This window comes from Eptatretus burgeri, chromosome 10, assembly GCF_056783735.1.
Source record: "Eptatretus burgeri isolate ZD-2024b chromosome 10, Ebu_testis_v1, whole genome shotgun sequence".
NCBI lineage: Eukaryota > Metazoa > Chordata > Myxini > Myxiniformes > Myxinidae > Eptatretus > Eptatretus burgeri.
This window is the reverse complement of record NC_140970.1, coordinates 17,899,093-17,911,945: the sequence shown is the minus strand read 5'-3', so window position 1 is coordinate 17,911,945 and position 12,853 is coordinate 17,899,093. Positions and strand designations below refer to the sequence as shown.

General features: G+C 42.6%; 1 protein-coding gene across 1 annotated transcript in view; it reads right to left on the bottom strand.

The window, feature by feature from the left end:
• Positions 1 to 2,801: 2,801 nt before the first annotated feature.
• LOC147018016 (uncharacterized) overlaps positions 2,802 to 12,853 on the bottom strand; it is a 35,744-nt gene continuing 25,692 nt past the window's right edge. Inside the window, exons 7-15 of the mRNA XM_085897215.1 lie at positions 12,665 to 12,804; positions 12,414 to 12,479; positions 12,039 to 12,093; positions 11,781 to 11,950; positions 10,448 to 10,507; positions 8,708 to 8,765; positions 7,531 to 7,614; positions 5,700 to 5,726; positions 2,802 to 5,392 (exon numbers count right to left, since the gene is read on the bottom strand). Of these exons, the coding sequence (XP_085753341.1) occupies positions 4,695 to 5,392; positions 5,700 to 5,726; positions 7,531 to 7,614; positions 8,708 to 8,765; positions 10,448 to 10,507; positions 11,781 to 11,950; positions 12,039 to 12,093; positions 12,414 to 12,479; positions 12,665 to 12,804 (1,358 nt within the window). The 3' untranslated portion in view covers positions 2,802 to 4,694. The remainder of the gene's footprint in view (positions 5,393 to 5,699; positions 5,727 to 7,530; positions 7,615 to 8,707; positions 8,766 to 10,447; positions 10,508 to 11,780; positions 11,951 to 12,038; positions 12,094 to 12,413; positions 12,480 to 12,664; positions 12,805 to 12,853) is intronic.

Below are 12,853 nucleotides of genomic sequence, written 5' to 3'. Positions count from 1 at the left end.
ACTTTAGCCGTCACTCTGATGTGCCTATACTGCCCCCCATTTTTTAAAAACAAATTCAACCAGGACCTGCTTCCTGACAGCAAAAAAAAAAGTATTCTTGTCTAATATAAACACTGATGAGCCAAAACATTATGACCGCCTGCCTAATATGCTGTTGGTCCTCTGGGTGCCGCCAAAACAGCGCCGACCCACCGAGGCATGGACTCTGCAAGACCCCTGAAGGTGTCCTGTGGTATCTGGCACCAAAACATTAGCAGCAGGTCCTTCAAGTCCTGTAAGTTGCGAGGTGGAGCCGCCGTGGATTTGACTTGTCGGTCCATCACATCCCACCGATGCTCAATCGGATTGAGATCTGGAGAATTTGGAGGCCAGGGTAACACCGTGAACACTTCAGCATGTTCCTCAAACCATTTCCGAACAATGTGTGCAGTGTGGCAGGGCACATTATCCTGCTGAAGGACGCCACTGCCATCAGGGAAAACCATTGCCATGAAGAGGTGTACCTGGTCTGCAATGATGTTTCGGAAGGTGACACGTGTCATTGACGTCCACATGAATGGCCGGACCCAGGGTTTCCCAGCAGAACATTGCCCAGAGCATCACACTCCCTCCACCGGCTTGTCGTCCCCCCACAGTGCATCCTGGTGCCATCACTTCGCCAGGTAAACGGCACACCCGTACACGGCCATCCACGTGATCTAAAAGAAAACGGACTCATCGGACCAGGCGACCTTCCACTGCTCCAAGGTCCAGTTCCGACGCTCGCGTGCGCATTGTAGGCACTTTCAACGGTGGACAGGGGTCATCATGGGCACTCTGACCAGTCTGTGGCTCCCCAGCCCCAAATGCAGCAGAGTGCGATGCACTGTGGATTGTGACACATTCCTCCCGTGACCACCATTAACATTTTCTGTGGCTTGTGCCATAGTAGACCTTCTGTCAGTTCGGACCAGATGGGATAGCCTTCGTTGCCCTCGCGCATCGATGAGCCTTGGGTGCCCAACACCCTGTCACCGATTTGTGACTTGTCCCTCCTTGGACCACTGTCGGTAGGTACTCACCACTGCTGACCGGGAGCACCCCACAAGCCTTGCCGTTTCAGAAATATTCTGACCCAGTCGTCTGGCCATAATAATTTGGCCCTTGTCAAAGTCGCTCAGGTCTTTACTCCTGCCCATTTCTCCTGCATCCAACACATCAACTTCAAAAACTGACTGTTCACTTGCTGCCTCATATATCCCAACCCTTAACAGGTGCCATTGTAACAAGATAATGTTATTCACTTCACCTGTCAGTGGTCATAATGTTTTGGCTCATCAGTGTATACTCACTGCTTGGTTTGAGGTTCAATCATAAAAAAGTTAATAGGTTGGTAGATCAGTGTAGCTTCCCATTTGGTGCATTTATCTGTTCTTGGCAAACGGGGAGGGTTGAGGGGAGGGAACTTCGCACTCGAGTCGTTTTTGGCTTTAAATAAATGTATCGGTACTTGGAATCTAAAACGGCATATTTTGGAAATAAAGCTGTTCTGTTAACATATTTGCATATGCTGTCGGTTTTTGTTTTTTTTTCCCCCAAACAGCTTTGCCTTGTGCAATCCCATTATTAATTGACAATTGGTCATTGGTATTGACATCAATCCAATTTTTTAGCTCAACTGGAACGTAGTTCCAGGGAGCTTATGCGAAAGTCTATCCGTCCATCCGTCCAAAAATACTTCCAACTTCTCTGAAAAATTACTTGATGTTGGCTAAGCAGTTAGGGTGGTGGCTTGGTATCCCAGGGTCCTGAATTCAAGCCCCGTTGGCCGCTGAATTAACACCAGGGGGTTGGACTCAGCCTGTTATCCTTCCCAGGTTGGCGAAACGAGTTCCAATGTAGCAGCCAAAAAGGCTGCACATGAAGGGAGGGGGTATTGATGGATTTATTTTAAGGGGGTCTACTGGGGTTGCCTCCCCAAATATGTATTTGCTTTCTTCTCAAAAACTACTGTGCACATGCAATTCTGATGAAACTTGATCACAACCTTCATCACCTGTTTTGTGCCAAAGTTTATTTTGTATACAATGTCGAGGCTCATATAAGAGCTAACAGAACGTATAACAAAGGGAGCAGAAGACGAGGGGTGGGAGAAGGAACCACAAAATAGGAGGGAATAGGAGACATGAGGAGATCTCTGGAAGGGAGAGGGATGGGGTTAGGGTATATGGGGTAAAAAAGATAGACACTACAGGGACTTTCAGGAAGGAAAACAGGGAATTTGAAGGAGGTGGGTTTGGTGTGGATTAATGGGTGTAGAAAGAAATCAAGGTTTTGATTGGGGGAAGATATGAGATGGTGGTGAACAGCTGTTTTAAAGACCTGGAGGGAACAGTGGGATAGAAGAGAGTGTGGGAGTTTGTTTCAAAGGCGGGAAAAAAGAAGAATGAAAGAGTGAAGGTGAGCAGTGAGTCTTCATTTTGGTCGTTTTACCAGAAGGGGGTTGCTGGTGGCCCTTGAGCGTCCTGCAACAATACAGGGAGGGCAGATCACACACAGAGCGGGGGGGGGGGGGAGGGTGAGGCCAGAGAGGAGATTGTAGAAGACAAACACCACCGAGCTGCTTGCAGTGAGAGAGAGAGAGTGAAAGACCCAAAATCAGCTTCATCGTGAAGTTTGATCGTGGCATTAAAAAATTGGGGTCTGAGAGTGTCTACAGAGGCCTTTTATGGGAGGGGGGATTGCCCCCCTCCTAAAGAGGTATTTGCTTTTTACTCAAACGACACACACAATTCCGACGAAACTTCAACACAACCTTCAACAACCGTGATATTCCAAAGTTTATTCACAAAAACAACAAAAAATCGGAGTCTAATGGGGTGTAAGGGGGTAGGGTTGTCCCCCAAAATATGTATTTGCTCTCTTCTCCAAAAGTACAAACAATTTCGATGAAACTTGACCACAACCTTCGTCCCCAGTGATGTATCAAAGTTTGTTCACACCATTTTAAAAATCAGGTTCTGAGGGCATTTATGGGGGTGGGGGGATTGCCCCCCAAAATAGGTATTTGCTTTCTTCTCTCAAATTACACACACAATTCCGATTAAACTTGATCACAACCTTCATCACCCGTGATGTACCAAAGTTTGTTCACGCAATTAAAAAAAATTGAGGTCAAAGGCGATTTACGGGGGGGGGGGGTGTCCCCCGCCCCCAAATACGTATTTGCTGTAGCATTGGTTAATTGGTCAATTTTGCTGGTTCCATCCCACATTGACTTCCTTATCGGTCTCATTATTCTACCAGGCGAGTACCCAGAGGTATTGCCCCATTTTTAGTATGGACCCTTGGCATCAAAAAGCTGCATACATCAAACAAACAGTTTCAAATGGAGCACCTCGCCACCCTTAGAGCATTTCAATTGCATCAGATGTGGCAATCAATGCGAATTGTTGCTCCCAGCTTGCCGGCTCAATGAGAAGACGCCATTTGCATTTTTGCCCTCTCCATCTCTACCCCGTTTAGAATCCCGTGTGGGCACTAGCATCTTGCTCATGCTCTAAACATAATAATTGAGTTGGGGTTGGGGGGAGGGGGTGGGCAGAGTGCACAAATCAAAATGAGGGATCCCATCTGCTTTTGCCAGTTAAGCCAACACCAGGTTTCTGGTGGAGATGAAAGCGATGTTTACACTGAATGCAAACAATGAGCAATTGGATGTGAAATGTGCCTGGTAATTTGAGCATTTAAAGTTTAAATCATCGTGTGTGTGTGTGTGTGTGTGTGTGTGTGTGTGTGTGTGTGTGTCTTGTTTTGGAATTATGTTCACATCGTGTCTTGTGAAAAATTGTTTTATTATTGCTTAAGGAATGACTTGCCTCGAGTTGCTGCCATTTTGTCGTGCGAACGATTGTGGTCATTTGGGATTCCTGGAGGGCTAAATTTATTGCAACCATGTTTTATAACTACCAATGTAATAAACTGCTGGATTACAGGCTGGTACTAACCTCTCAGCATCAGGTTGTGGGAAAGGAGGTTAGTTCGGCTATCCTTGAAGTGTCGGTTCCAGCCTGATGGGAACTGCATCATTCTGGATGCTTCCTATTGGGAGGTTGCCGTCCATGCGACAATACCATATGCATTCTGTAAATTCCCACATATATAAATTAACATATAGTATGGATATGCAGACAGGAAGGAAAGGGGAATCGTCTTGCAAGGACATTCTTAAAGCGCAATTATTTTGCCATGTGCTGCTACCCATTCGGGCTCAAGCTGTAAACTAGTACACTGAAATAATAAATAAAACATCACAGCTTTTGTGTAGGAGCTGAAAAAAAACAAAAAGTGTGCTGGAGATAACAAACCGTTTACCCGCACGGTAACTCCACATGTGGAGAAGGTTTGCAGAAGCAATGCAATGTTCAGACATCTGAGTGATCCATATAGTGTTGCAAAGCTTGTGCCCCTTCTGAAACAATACCTATACTTGCAGCTCCTTACCCAGACCTTTCTATAATGTCATCTTGAACTGTGGCATGGCTGACAAGGAGTCGACTTTCTGGCACATGAAGAACTGCTGTGACATTGGTGACTTCAAGTTCATTAGTCAAAGTCTTCGTTTTAATCTGGAAGATATTTTGGCCGAAGCACCCTAATTGGCAGTACTGTAACAACCTTGTGGGGTTCCCTCCTTCGTAGTCATCAACTGGTTTTCACACTTCGAGGCTGAAGAAAGCGCTGTCTCGAGAGCTGGACAGTTTTGTCTGAAGAGTTGTTTCTTCAGTCTTTTCAGACATCATCATCATCTGTTCTGCAGTCGCTTTATCTTCACTTTTGAGGAGCTTCTTGGATACGCATTTTTTGTTTTCAAAATCCTGCCGCCATTTCTGTGCTTCAATTAAAACCGATTTCAGAATCTTTCTTGCACTTCCACTGTGGGACTGCTTTTGTACCCCCAGCTGTCTCTTCAAAAGAGTGGCCTCACCTGGCCAATGGAATCGTCGGCAGACTTTGAGGCAACTGGGCACATCTTTTGTATTGGTCACTTTGGAAAATGTTACTACAACACATTGGTGAAACTCAGTCGGTCGCAGTGAAGCAACAGCTTCCCAGAAGAGATCTCCGCTCTCTGGTGTCAGACAAGGTGGTGGAACTAATGGTACTAATTGTTTGACAGAATTGTCCTGCTTGAAGCGGGTTGCCGGAGACGGAAGAATGACGAGTGTGCTGAAATCACTGCGAAAGCACTCCAGCTGCTTCTGCAACCAGACTGAAGGACCCAAGCTTGCAATTTCCTTGGAACACCAGAGATCCAAGGTAACAGGTAATCCATAGGAGTCACGGAGGAAGGTGGAGAAAGCGAGGACAAGGGTCCGGAAGGGTTCACCGTCAGGGATGTACAGGATGAACACTGCAAGAGATTAATCATGATTACAAACACAAGTACATTTAACACCCCTAGCCCCCCTGTCCTCCCCCACCAGCAATCCCCAGATAACAAGGAAAAGGGTACTCTCGCCTGGAAGACAGGAATGCCCGCTAGTTATTACAAATTATTGTAATATTATTATTATTATTATTATCCACTGGGGGGTGGGGGTGATGTGGCCAGTTGCACTGTTTAATATAATATCTAATCCTTGAACACTTCATGCTGTAATACCAAGAATTAGAATTTATAAAGAGTTTTATTTGTTAAAATGTGATGTGGTGTGTACCTCCTTTTGGTGGAGAATGCAGCTTTCCTGTTTGGAACGAAGAAGTACATATTAGATATTGACAGAAATGATCTGGAAAATAAAGCAAAACAGCTGCAACAATGTCCCACTGAGAAGGACTTTTTAAATACAATACAGGATATTGAAACCATCAAACCTCAAAGCAGGAGGCCAACAGTGAAAACATGGTACGGAAGTTGGAGGTCGTTGTCAATGACTAGTTGTGTGTTTGTGTGAAGCAATTTTGTGACCATTTTTCTTCATTTTATTTGTTACATAAACAGGGGTACAGTTTGGATACCAAGAATGAAATTTATTGGGTACTGAATTCAAATTTTCATAACATAAACTAACTTTAAGGTACGTGAAGGCCAAAATCCAAATGATGAGTTTTCTTTTTCCAGTGTCTCAGCCTCAGTGAATCATGTTTATTCAGGACATATATATAATAATATATATATATATATATATATATATATATATATATATATATATATATATATATATATATATATATATATATATATATATATATATATATATATACTCGTCCCATGCTCTTTGAGCTGAAGAAACTGCATGAAGCAAACATGAAAGGCTACCCAAGGTAAGCCTTTTGCTATTTCAAACCCTTCCCAGAATTCTTCCACAGCTATAAAGACGTTCACACATCGTACACACATGAGAATCCCAATGCTGCACACCCCATCAGCTGCTGGAACAGTTTCATTGCTTGCTGGTGAATCATCATCGACAGCGCAGACAAAAATGCATACCAACGAGGCTCCCAAGCATGGGCCACATGTAAACATCAAAAGTAGTCTGAAACTGGTCTGACAGCTGAGGGGGTGTGTAGCATTGGGATTCTCATGTGTGGACTATTTGTGAATGTCTTTCCAGCTGTGGAGGAACTCTGGGAAGGGTCTGAAACAGCAAAGGGCTGACCTTGTGTAGGCCTTTCTTGATTGCTTTATGCATCTACTCCAGCTAGGAGAGCATGGAAGGAGTCGATATATTTGTATAATCCTACCCACCTGGGTTTAATTGATTGGAAAGCCTTCTCAGAAGAGTGGAGGTTGTGATAGCAGCAAAAGGGGGGGGGGGGACCAACTCCATATTAATGCCCATTATTTTGGAATGACATGTTGGATGAGCAGGTGTCCACATACTTTTGGCCATGTAGTGTGTATATACACACACACACACACACACACACACACACACACACACACACACACACACACACACACACACACACACACACACACACACACACACACACACACACACACACACACACACACACACACACCCTGTTGTTGTCCCTCTGCCTGCCCAATTGTTCTCCTCTCGACTCCTCTTCCTCCTTCCCTTCCTCTCCACTCTTACCAATGCTCTTCCCACTTTTCCTCCTCACTACTCCCATGAGTAATGAAATCAAGGATGTAAAATGACAGATTTAATTAATGAGCTGTTAATTGAGTGCAGGAATGATGAGCCAAATCACCATTTTGTGAGTCAATGTTCCCTGTATATCCTTGTATATTCTGGAGGATTATATGATAAGCACAATCGAACGTAGACCACATTAAATGCATGCACACAGCAAACCTGTGAGTTGCACATACACAACATAAGTTGTAAATTCACCAAGAAGAGATTTCCAACTTCTGTTCATCAAAATTAACATACTTTGTTTTTTGTTCTCAGCTGATCAGTCCAAACAACACTTCAAATTCCCATCTGAGAACTCGAATATAATTTCACATTGTAAGATCTCCACTTGTTTGGAGTCATCAAAAAAAAAACAAAAAACTGCTTGCATACTCACTGCGTTTCCAGCAGACAAGCATGAGAAATAGGGCCAACAAGATGAATATAAGGATAACCACTGTGCCAAACACAGCAGCAGGGCCTGCAACATGTACATCAAAAACATTGTTAGCTTCACCTACAGCTGAATGAACAGTATTTCAATGCAATGTCCACGCAAGAAACCAGATTTGAAATATTTTCTTATGATGTCATTCCACTTTTGCCCTGCATCCGAGTTCATGTATGATGGGTACTTTTTATTAACCGCCACCATCTTCGAAGATGGATGGAGGTTACTGTTTTCACCCCTTTCTGTTTGTTTGTTTGTTTGTGAACAGTATTACGGAAAAACTCCTCGACGGATTTCGACGAAACTTGGTGGGGGGGGGGGGGTTAGGTATGGTCCAAGGATCATGCCATTAAATTGTCGACTTGGTCCCCCCCCAAAAAAAAATTGTTAGAGAAAAAATTCTTTTTTTTTGCATTTCTACATGTTTTAAGTGATTTCCCACCCCCCCAAAAAAATTGTACGATAAATTTTTTTTTTGCATTTCTACATCTTTTAAGTGATTTCCAACCCCCCCCCAAAAAAAAATTGTTAGAGAATTTTTTTTTGCATTTCTACATGTTTTAAGTGATTTACAACCCTCCCCCCAAAAATTGTTACCCCCCAAAAAAATTGTTGGAGAAAATTTTTTTTGTATTTATACATGTTTTAAGTGATTTCCAACCCCCCCCCCCCCAAAAAAAAATTGTTAGAGGAAAAAAACATTTTTTTGCATTTCTACATCTTTTAAGTGATTTCAAACCCCCCCCCCAAAAAAAATTGTTAGAGAAAAAAAAATTTTTGCAACTATTTTTTCAATAAAATTTCGATTTCTCTTTTTTCGCATTTCTACATGTTTTAAGTGATTTCCAACCCCCCCCCCCCCAAAAAAAAAATGTTGGAGAAAAGAACTACAACTCTGTCAGCACTGTTGACATCATATTTAATGAATAAGATATCAGGTTCACTTGAGTGACCCAGCAGTATTGGCGGCAGAGGTTTTGCACTCTCCCGAGTGCTCCCCCTCTAGTTATTATAATGGATTATAAAAGTCTCAGACTTCAGAACATTGATGTAGATCATAAGACGTTTCACAAAACTACATTTGGGGAGTGAGGATGTTGTGGGGGATGGAAGAAGTGTTTACCTGCAGTGGTAGAAGAAATGCACATCGTTTCATTTAGGAGGTAATTGTCAGCCACCACCTGGACAGAAATGAGAGGCAGGTTGCTTTTGAGAAGTTCACTTTACCCATTTACACCTCTGACACAGTACAAGGGCATATGGTGTCATGAAGTGTTAACTTTGGTCACACAACCCGAAGCTTTTCTTCTTATTCGCTATCCAACCCGGCGGGAGAGAGAACTCCAAACTTGGAGTTTATTTTAAAAAGTTAAACACAACACTAAGGTAAGGCACAGCATCCACACAGCACAACAAAGCTGGACGTCTCCCCTTCTCTCTCTCAGTGTATATATCCTCAAACAGAGAACATTCACGAAGATCCCTCCCTGCGCAGGGCCGTCTTAACAGCATTGTTGGTCCTGGGCTAAGCAATGCACTGGGGTCCCTACCCACCCACCCACCCACAGGAATAAAAATGTAAACAATACAATATTATTGCAGATTAACAACATTACAAGAAATAACATTTGTCAGATAGTTATGCACAAATTATTTATATTATAAATATAATTTGAATCCCCGGCCTTTCCAGCGAGAGGTCGAGTAAATTTCCACTCTGCCAAGAGATCTCTCATGAACAATATGGCAGCTTGGGGCCCCTAGAATTGTGGGGCCCCTGGGCAACTGTCCAGTGTGCCCATGCCTTAAGACAGCCCAGCTCCCTCTACAAACTGCTCGTACTTGCGAGATTATTCTAGAAGTTTTAACAAAAACAGAAAATGGGAAGTGTGGGAAGAACAGAGTAGAAACTACAAAACATGCAACGATGGAATACCCAAGAAACTCCACCAGCTCGCTACGCTTCGCACATACCCACAGGATTATCAAGACTGGCCCTGGTCCTATCACCGAATGGTTTAGATGCCCAAGGAGGAGAAAACAACCTCAATAGTGTGAGTTTAGTGTACTGCAGTTACTGTAGGTGCTAAACAGGGCATTACGTGCTCATGTAGAGGAAAAACAAAATTGTGTAAATGCAGGTAAAGTGGGCTTCAAAGTCAAAAGTATTGGTGGAGTAGTGAAGAAAGATATTTATAGTGACAAACATCATACCATAGATAACTTAATTTAAATAGAAATGAAGTATAAAAAGGTGGATCACATTAATTTTCAGTCTGGGTAGATATTCTGAATAATAATAGAATCACGTCTTGGGGAATTTTAAAAAAAACCTTTCTTCATCAGCCTTGATATTGCTATTATGAGCAAAGAGCAAGTCCTTGCGGAGGGTTAATTCCCCCAGAATTGTATTTCTATTCACTTGTAATACCCTCTCGAACTGGGAGCGGTACTATGCCATACGTATTTACAGAGAGAATTGAGTTATTTTACCAATGACCATCTCACTGATATGCCTGGTGTTGGCTTAATGGTTCGGGTGGTGGGCTTGGGATCCTCGGATCCTGAGTTTAAATCCCCCTTGGCTGTTGAAGGTGGGGTTAACTCTGCCTGTCACCCTTCTGAGGTCGGCAAAATGAGTGCCAGCTTGCTGGTATCCTGTGTCGGAGTGGCGACCCGTCCAGGATTGTACCCCAATAGCCAAGGAGACTGCTAAGGCAGCACCAACGCTCTGCGCAGAGCATCGTCCCAATGGAATGGCATCTCACTGATCAATTATGGTTTTTGCATGCACTATCAATTCTGGATTTGAAGAGGATATGTATTAAAATGATGAAATGAAAAACAAAACAAAACAACTTACCCGGACACAATGAACACTCTCCTCCAATAACAGGTTGTTGAATGTATGTTTAAGGTTTTCCTATGGGAAAAAGTTATTGTGAATATCATGCTTACACTTTTCAAACTTGATGAAATACAAAAGTTGAGCTTATATTGCCGAAATGGAGGTTTATTGGTTAACTACCGGTATACAGTACATATGCAGTCAAATATTTATAACATAGACAACTGGAATAACATTCGGTAGAGGGCATCCCTCCACCAGGCTGAACAGTTTACGTTTTGTATCTCACTGATAGGTGAGATCTGAATCCAGACCTCCAAAATCTAATCGGCTTGTTCTTGTCACCTACCCAAATCATCTACCTAGTTTCATCCGAATCTATCCTTAACTTTTTGCGATATGCTCTGCAGTATATCGTTTTTGGCCCGATCTCTCAATGGTGAAGAATCACTTTAAAAATCCTCGTATCCAGATTTGGATATTCGCCAAAATAGAATCGATTCATCCTTGTCATACATCAAACCTGTCCACTAAGTTTCGTCTGAATCTGTTGAGAACTTTCTGAGATATCATGTTATATATATAGTTTTAGCCCGATCATCACTCAATGGTGAAGAATCACTTAAAAATTTTTTTTTACCGGATCCATATCTGGATTGAATCAAAATCGATCTTCACCAAAATTGAAACAATTTTTCCTTGTCATACACCCAAACTGTCCACCAAATTTCGTACAAATCCCTTGTCATACACCCAAACTGTCCACCAAATTTCGTACAAATCCCTTGTCATACACCCAACCTGTCCACCAAATATCATCCGAATCTGTCCACAGCTTTGTGAGATATCATGTTCACAGACAAACAAACAGACAGATAAGAGTGAAAACATAACCTTCAGGTGGCGTTGGTAAATATGGTGGAAATCCATCGCCACCCTCTTCCCATCCTCACTATATTCCCCATTCCTTCCTTACCATTACATTACCTTCACTCTATTTCATTGCAACCTTCTTACCTTTCTCTTCCCACTTCATAAACACTGTCCTATACACTCATTTTCTTCTCCTATCCTCCCCAATTCTCATCCTTCCCTCAATTTCAATCATCTCGAATTATACTTCCCTCCTTCTCGCTCCGCCATGTTCTTACATACAGTACGTGGGATGGTCTCTTACATAAGTCATTTGAATTATAGTTGTCATAATTATTTTTAAAATTAATTAATTTTTTTTTAATTAGCTTGTCGAATTATGACAGGCTAATTAAAAGCAATGGAAGGTTTTGTTTTTAAAAGACATGGATGAAATCCAGAACAAACAAGGAGAGATTGAAGCCAAGAATCTCACCTGATGCCGATGATAAATCAACGCTTTGCTGAGGACCCGCGATTTGCCCACGTTGTCACCCGTTAGGAGAGTCAGCTCTAAGGAGAAGCTGCATCCTGCAGGAAGCATCCTGATAGACACCTTCAGGCTGTCTCTATCCTTCTTCAGCATAATACTGGGCTTTATTGGATCTGTAAGAGACCGAGAGCCAGTCAGGTATACACACTGTAATTAGTGCCAAACGTGTTGCACAACATACAAAGAGATGCACTTTCTCACCTTCTCTGAAGGGACATGTGCGGACTCGGCAGTCATGCATTTCAACTGCGTACACCTGGAAGGAGAAAAAGTATTGGCAGCACCTTGATATCCCTCTTTAGTGTACGGAGAAGTAGAGCATATTTTACATTCCCTAAGCCTCGTAGAGGAGCTTGTAAATACATTAAATATATTACTTGAAGGACAAAAAGAGACAAATTACAGCATTAAAGAAAAAAAGTACCATTAAAGTAAAAGCTACAGACAGACAATTTAACCTGTAACCTGCATAAGCATGTCTCGTATAATTTTTATCAACGCTATCTGTGGTTGCAGCTCAGACAGCAATCCCAGCTACCAAACTTATTTCCATTGAGCAGGTGTATCTCGACTCACCTCTACACAAAGACAAGGCGATCGCTGGATGTGGAACTCGACAACGTTTTCTTTTCCCAGTACACGCTGCGAATGTTGACCTTTTTTTTTTAATGATCATTGCATCTTCACATACATTGTATTTATTATTTTTTTGATCACATTCCAACGATAAGCATTGCAAGCGATACAAGAGATCTCAGATGCTTCACAAGACTACTAGTCCCACATCCAGTGGCCTTGTGGCCAAGTAGTCAAAGGGACTTACATACCTGTCTGTGCAAAGGTCTGCACACGAGGAACAGGCTACAAATAACGACGGTGTAATCTGTATAACGAATAGAGCTGGAGTAGGAAACCCGAAGTGTGTTTTCACGGCCGGTATCCACGTTGACTGTAATGGCATTCTGACCTGCAGCCCACCGTGATAAGGTTGCCATAACTTTTTACTCATTGCACTT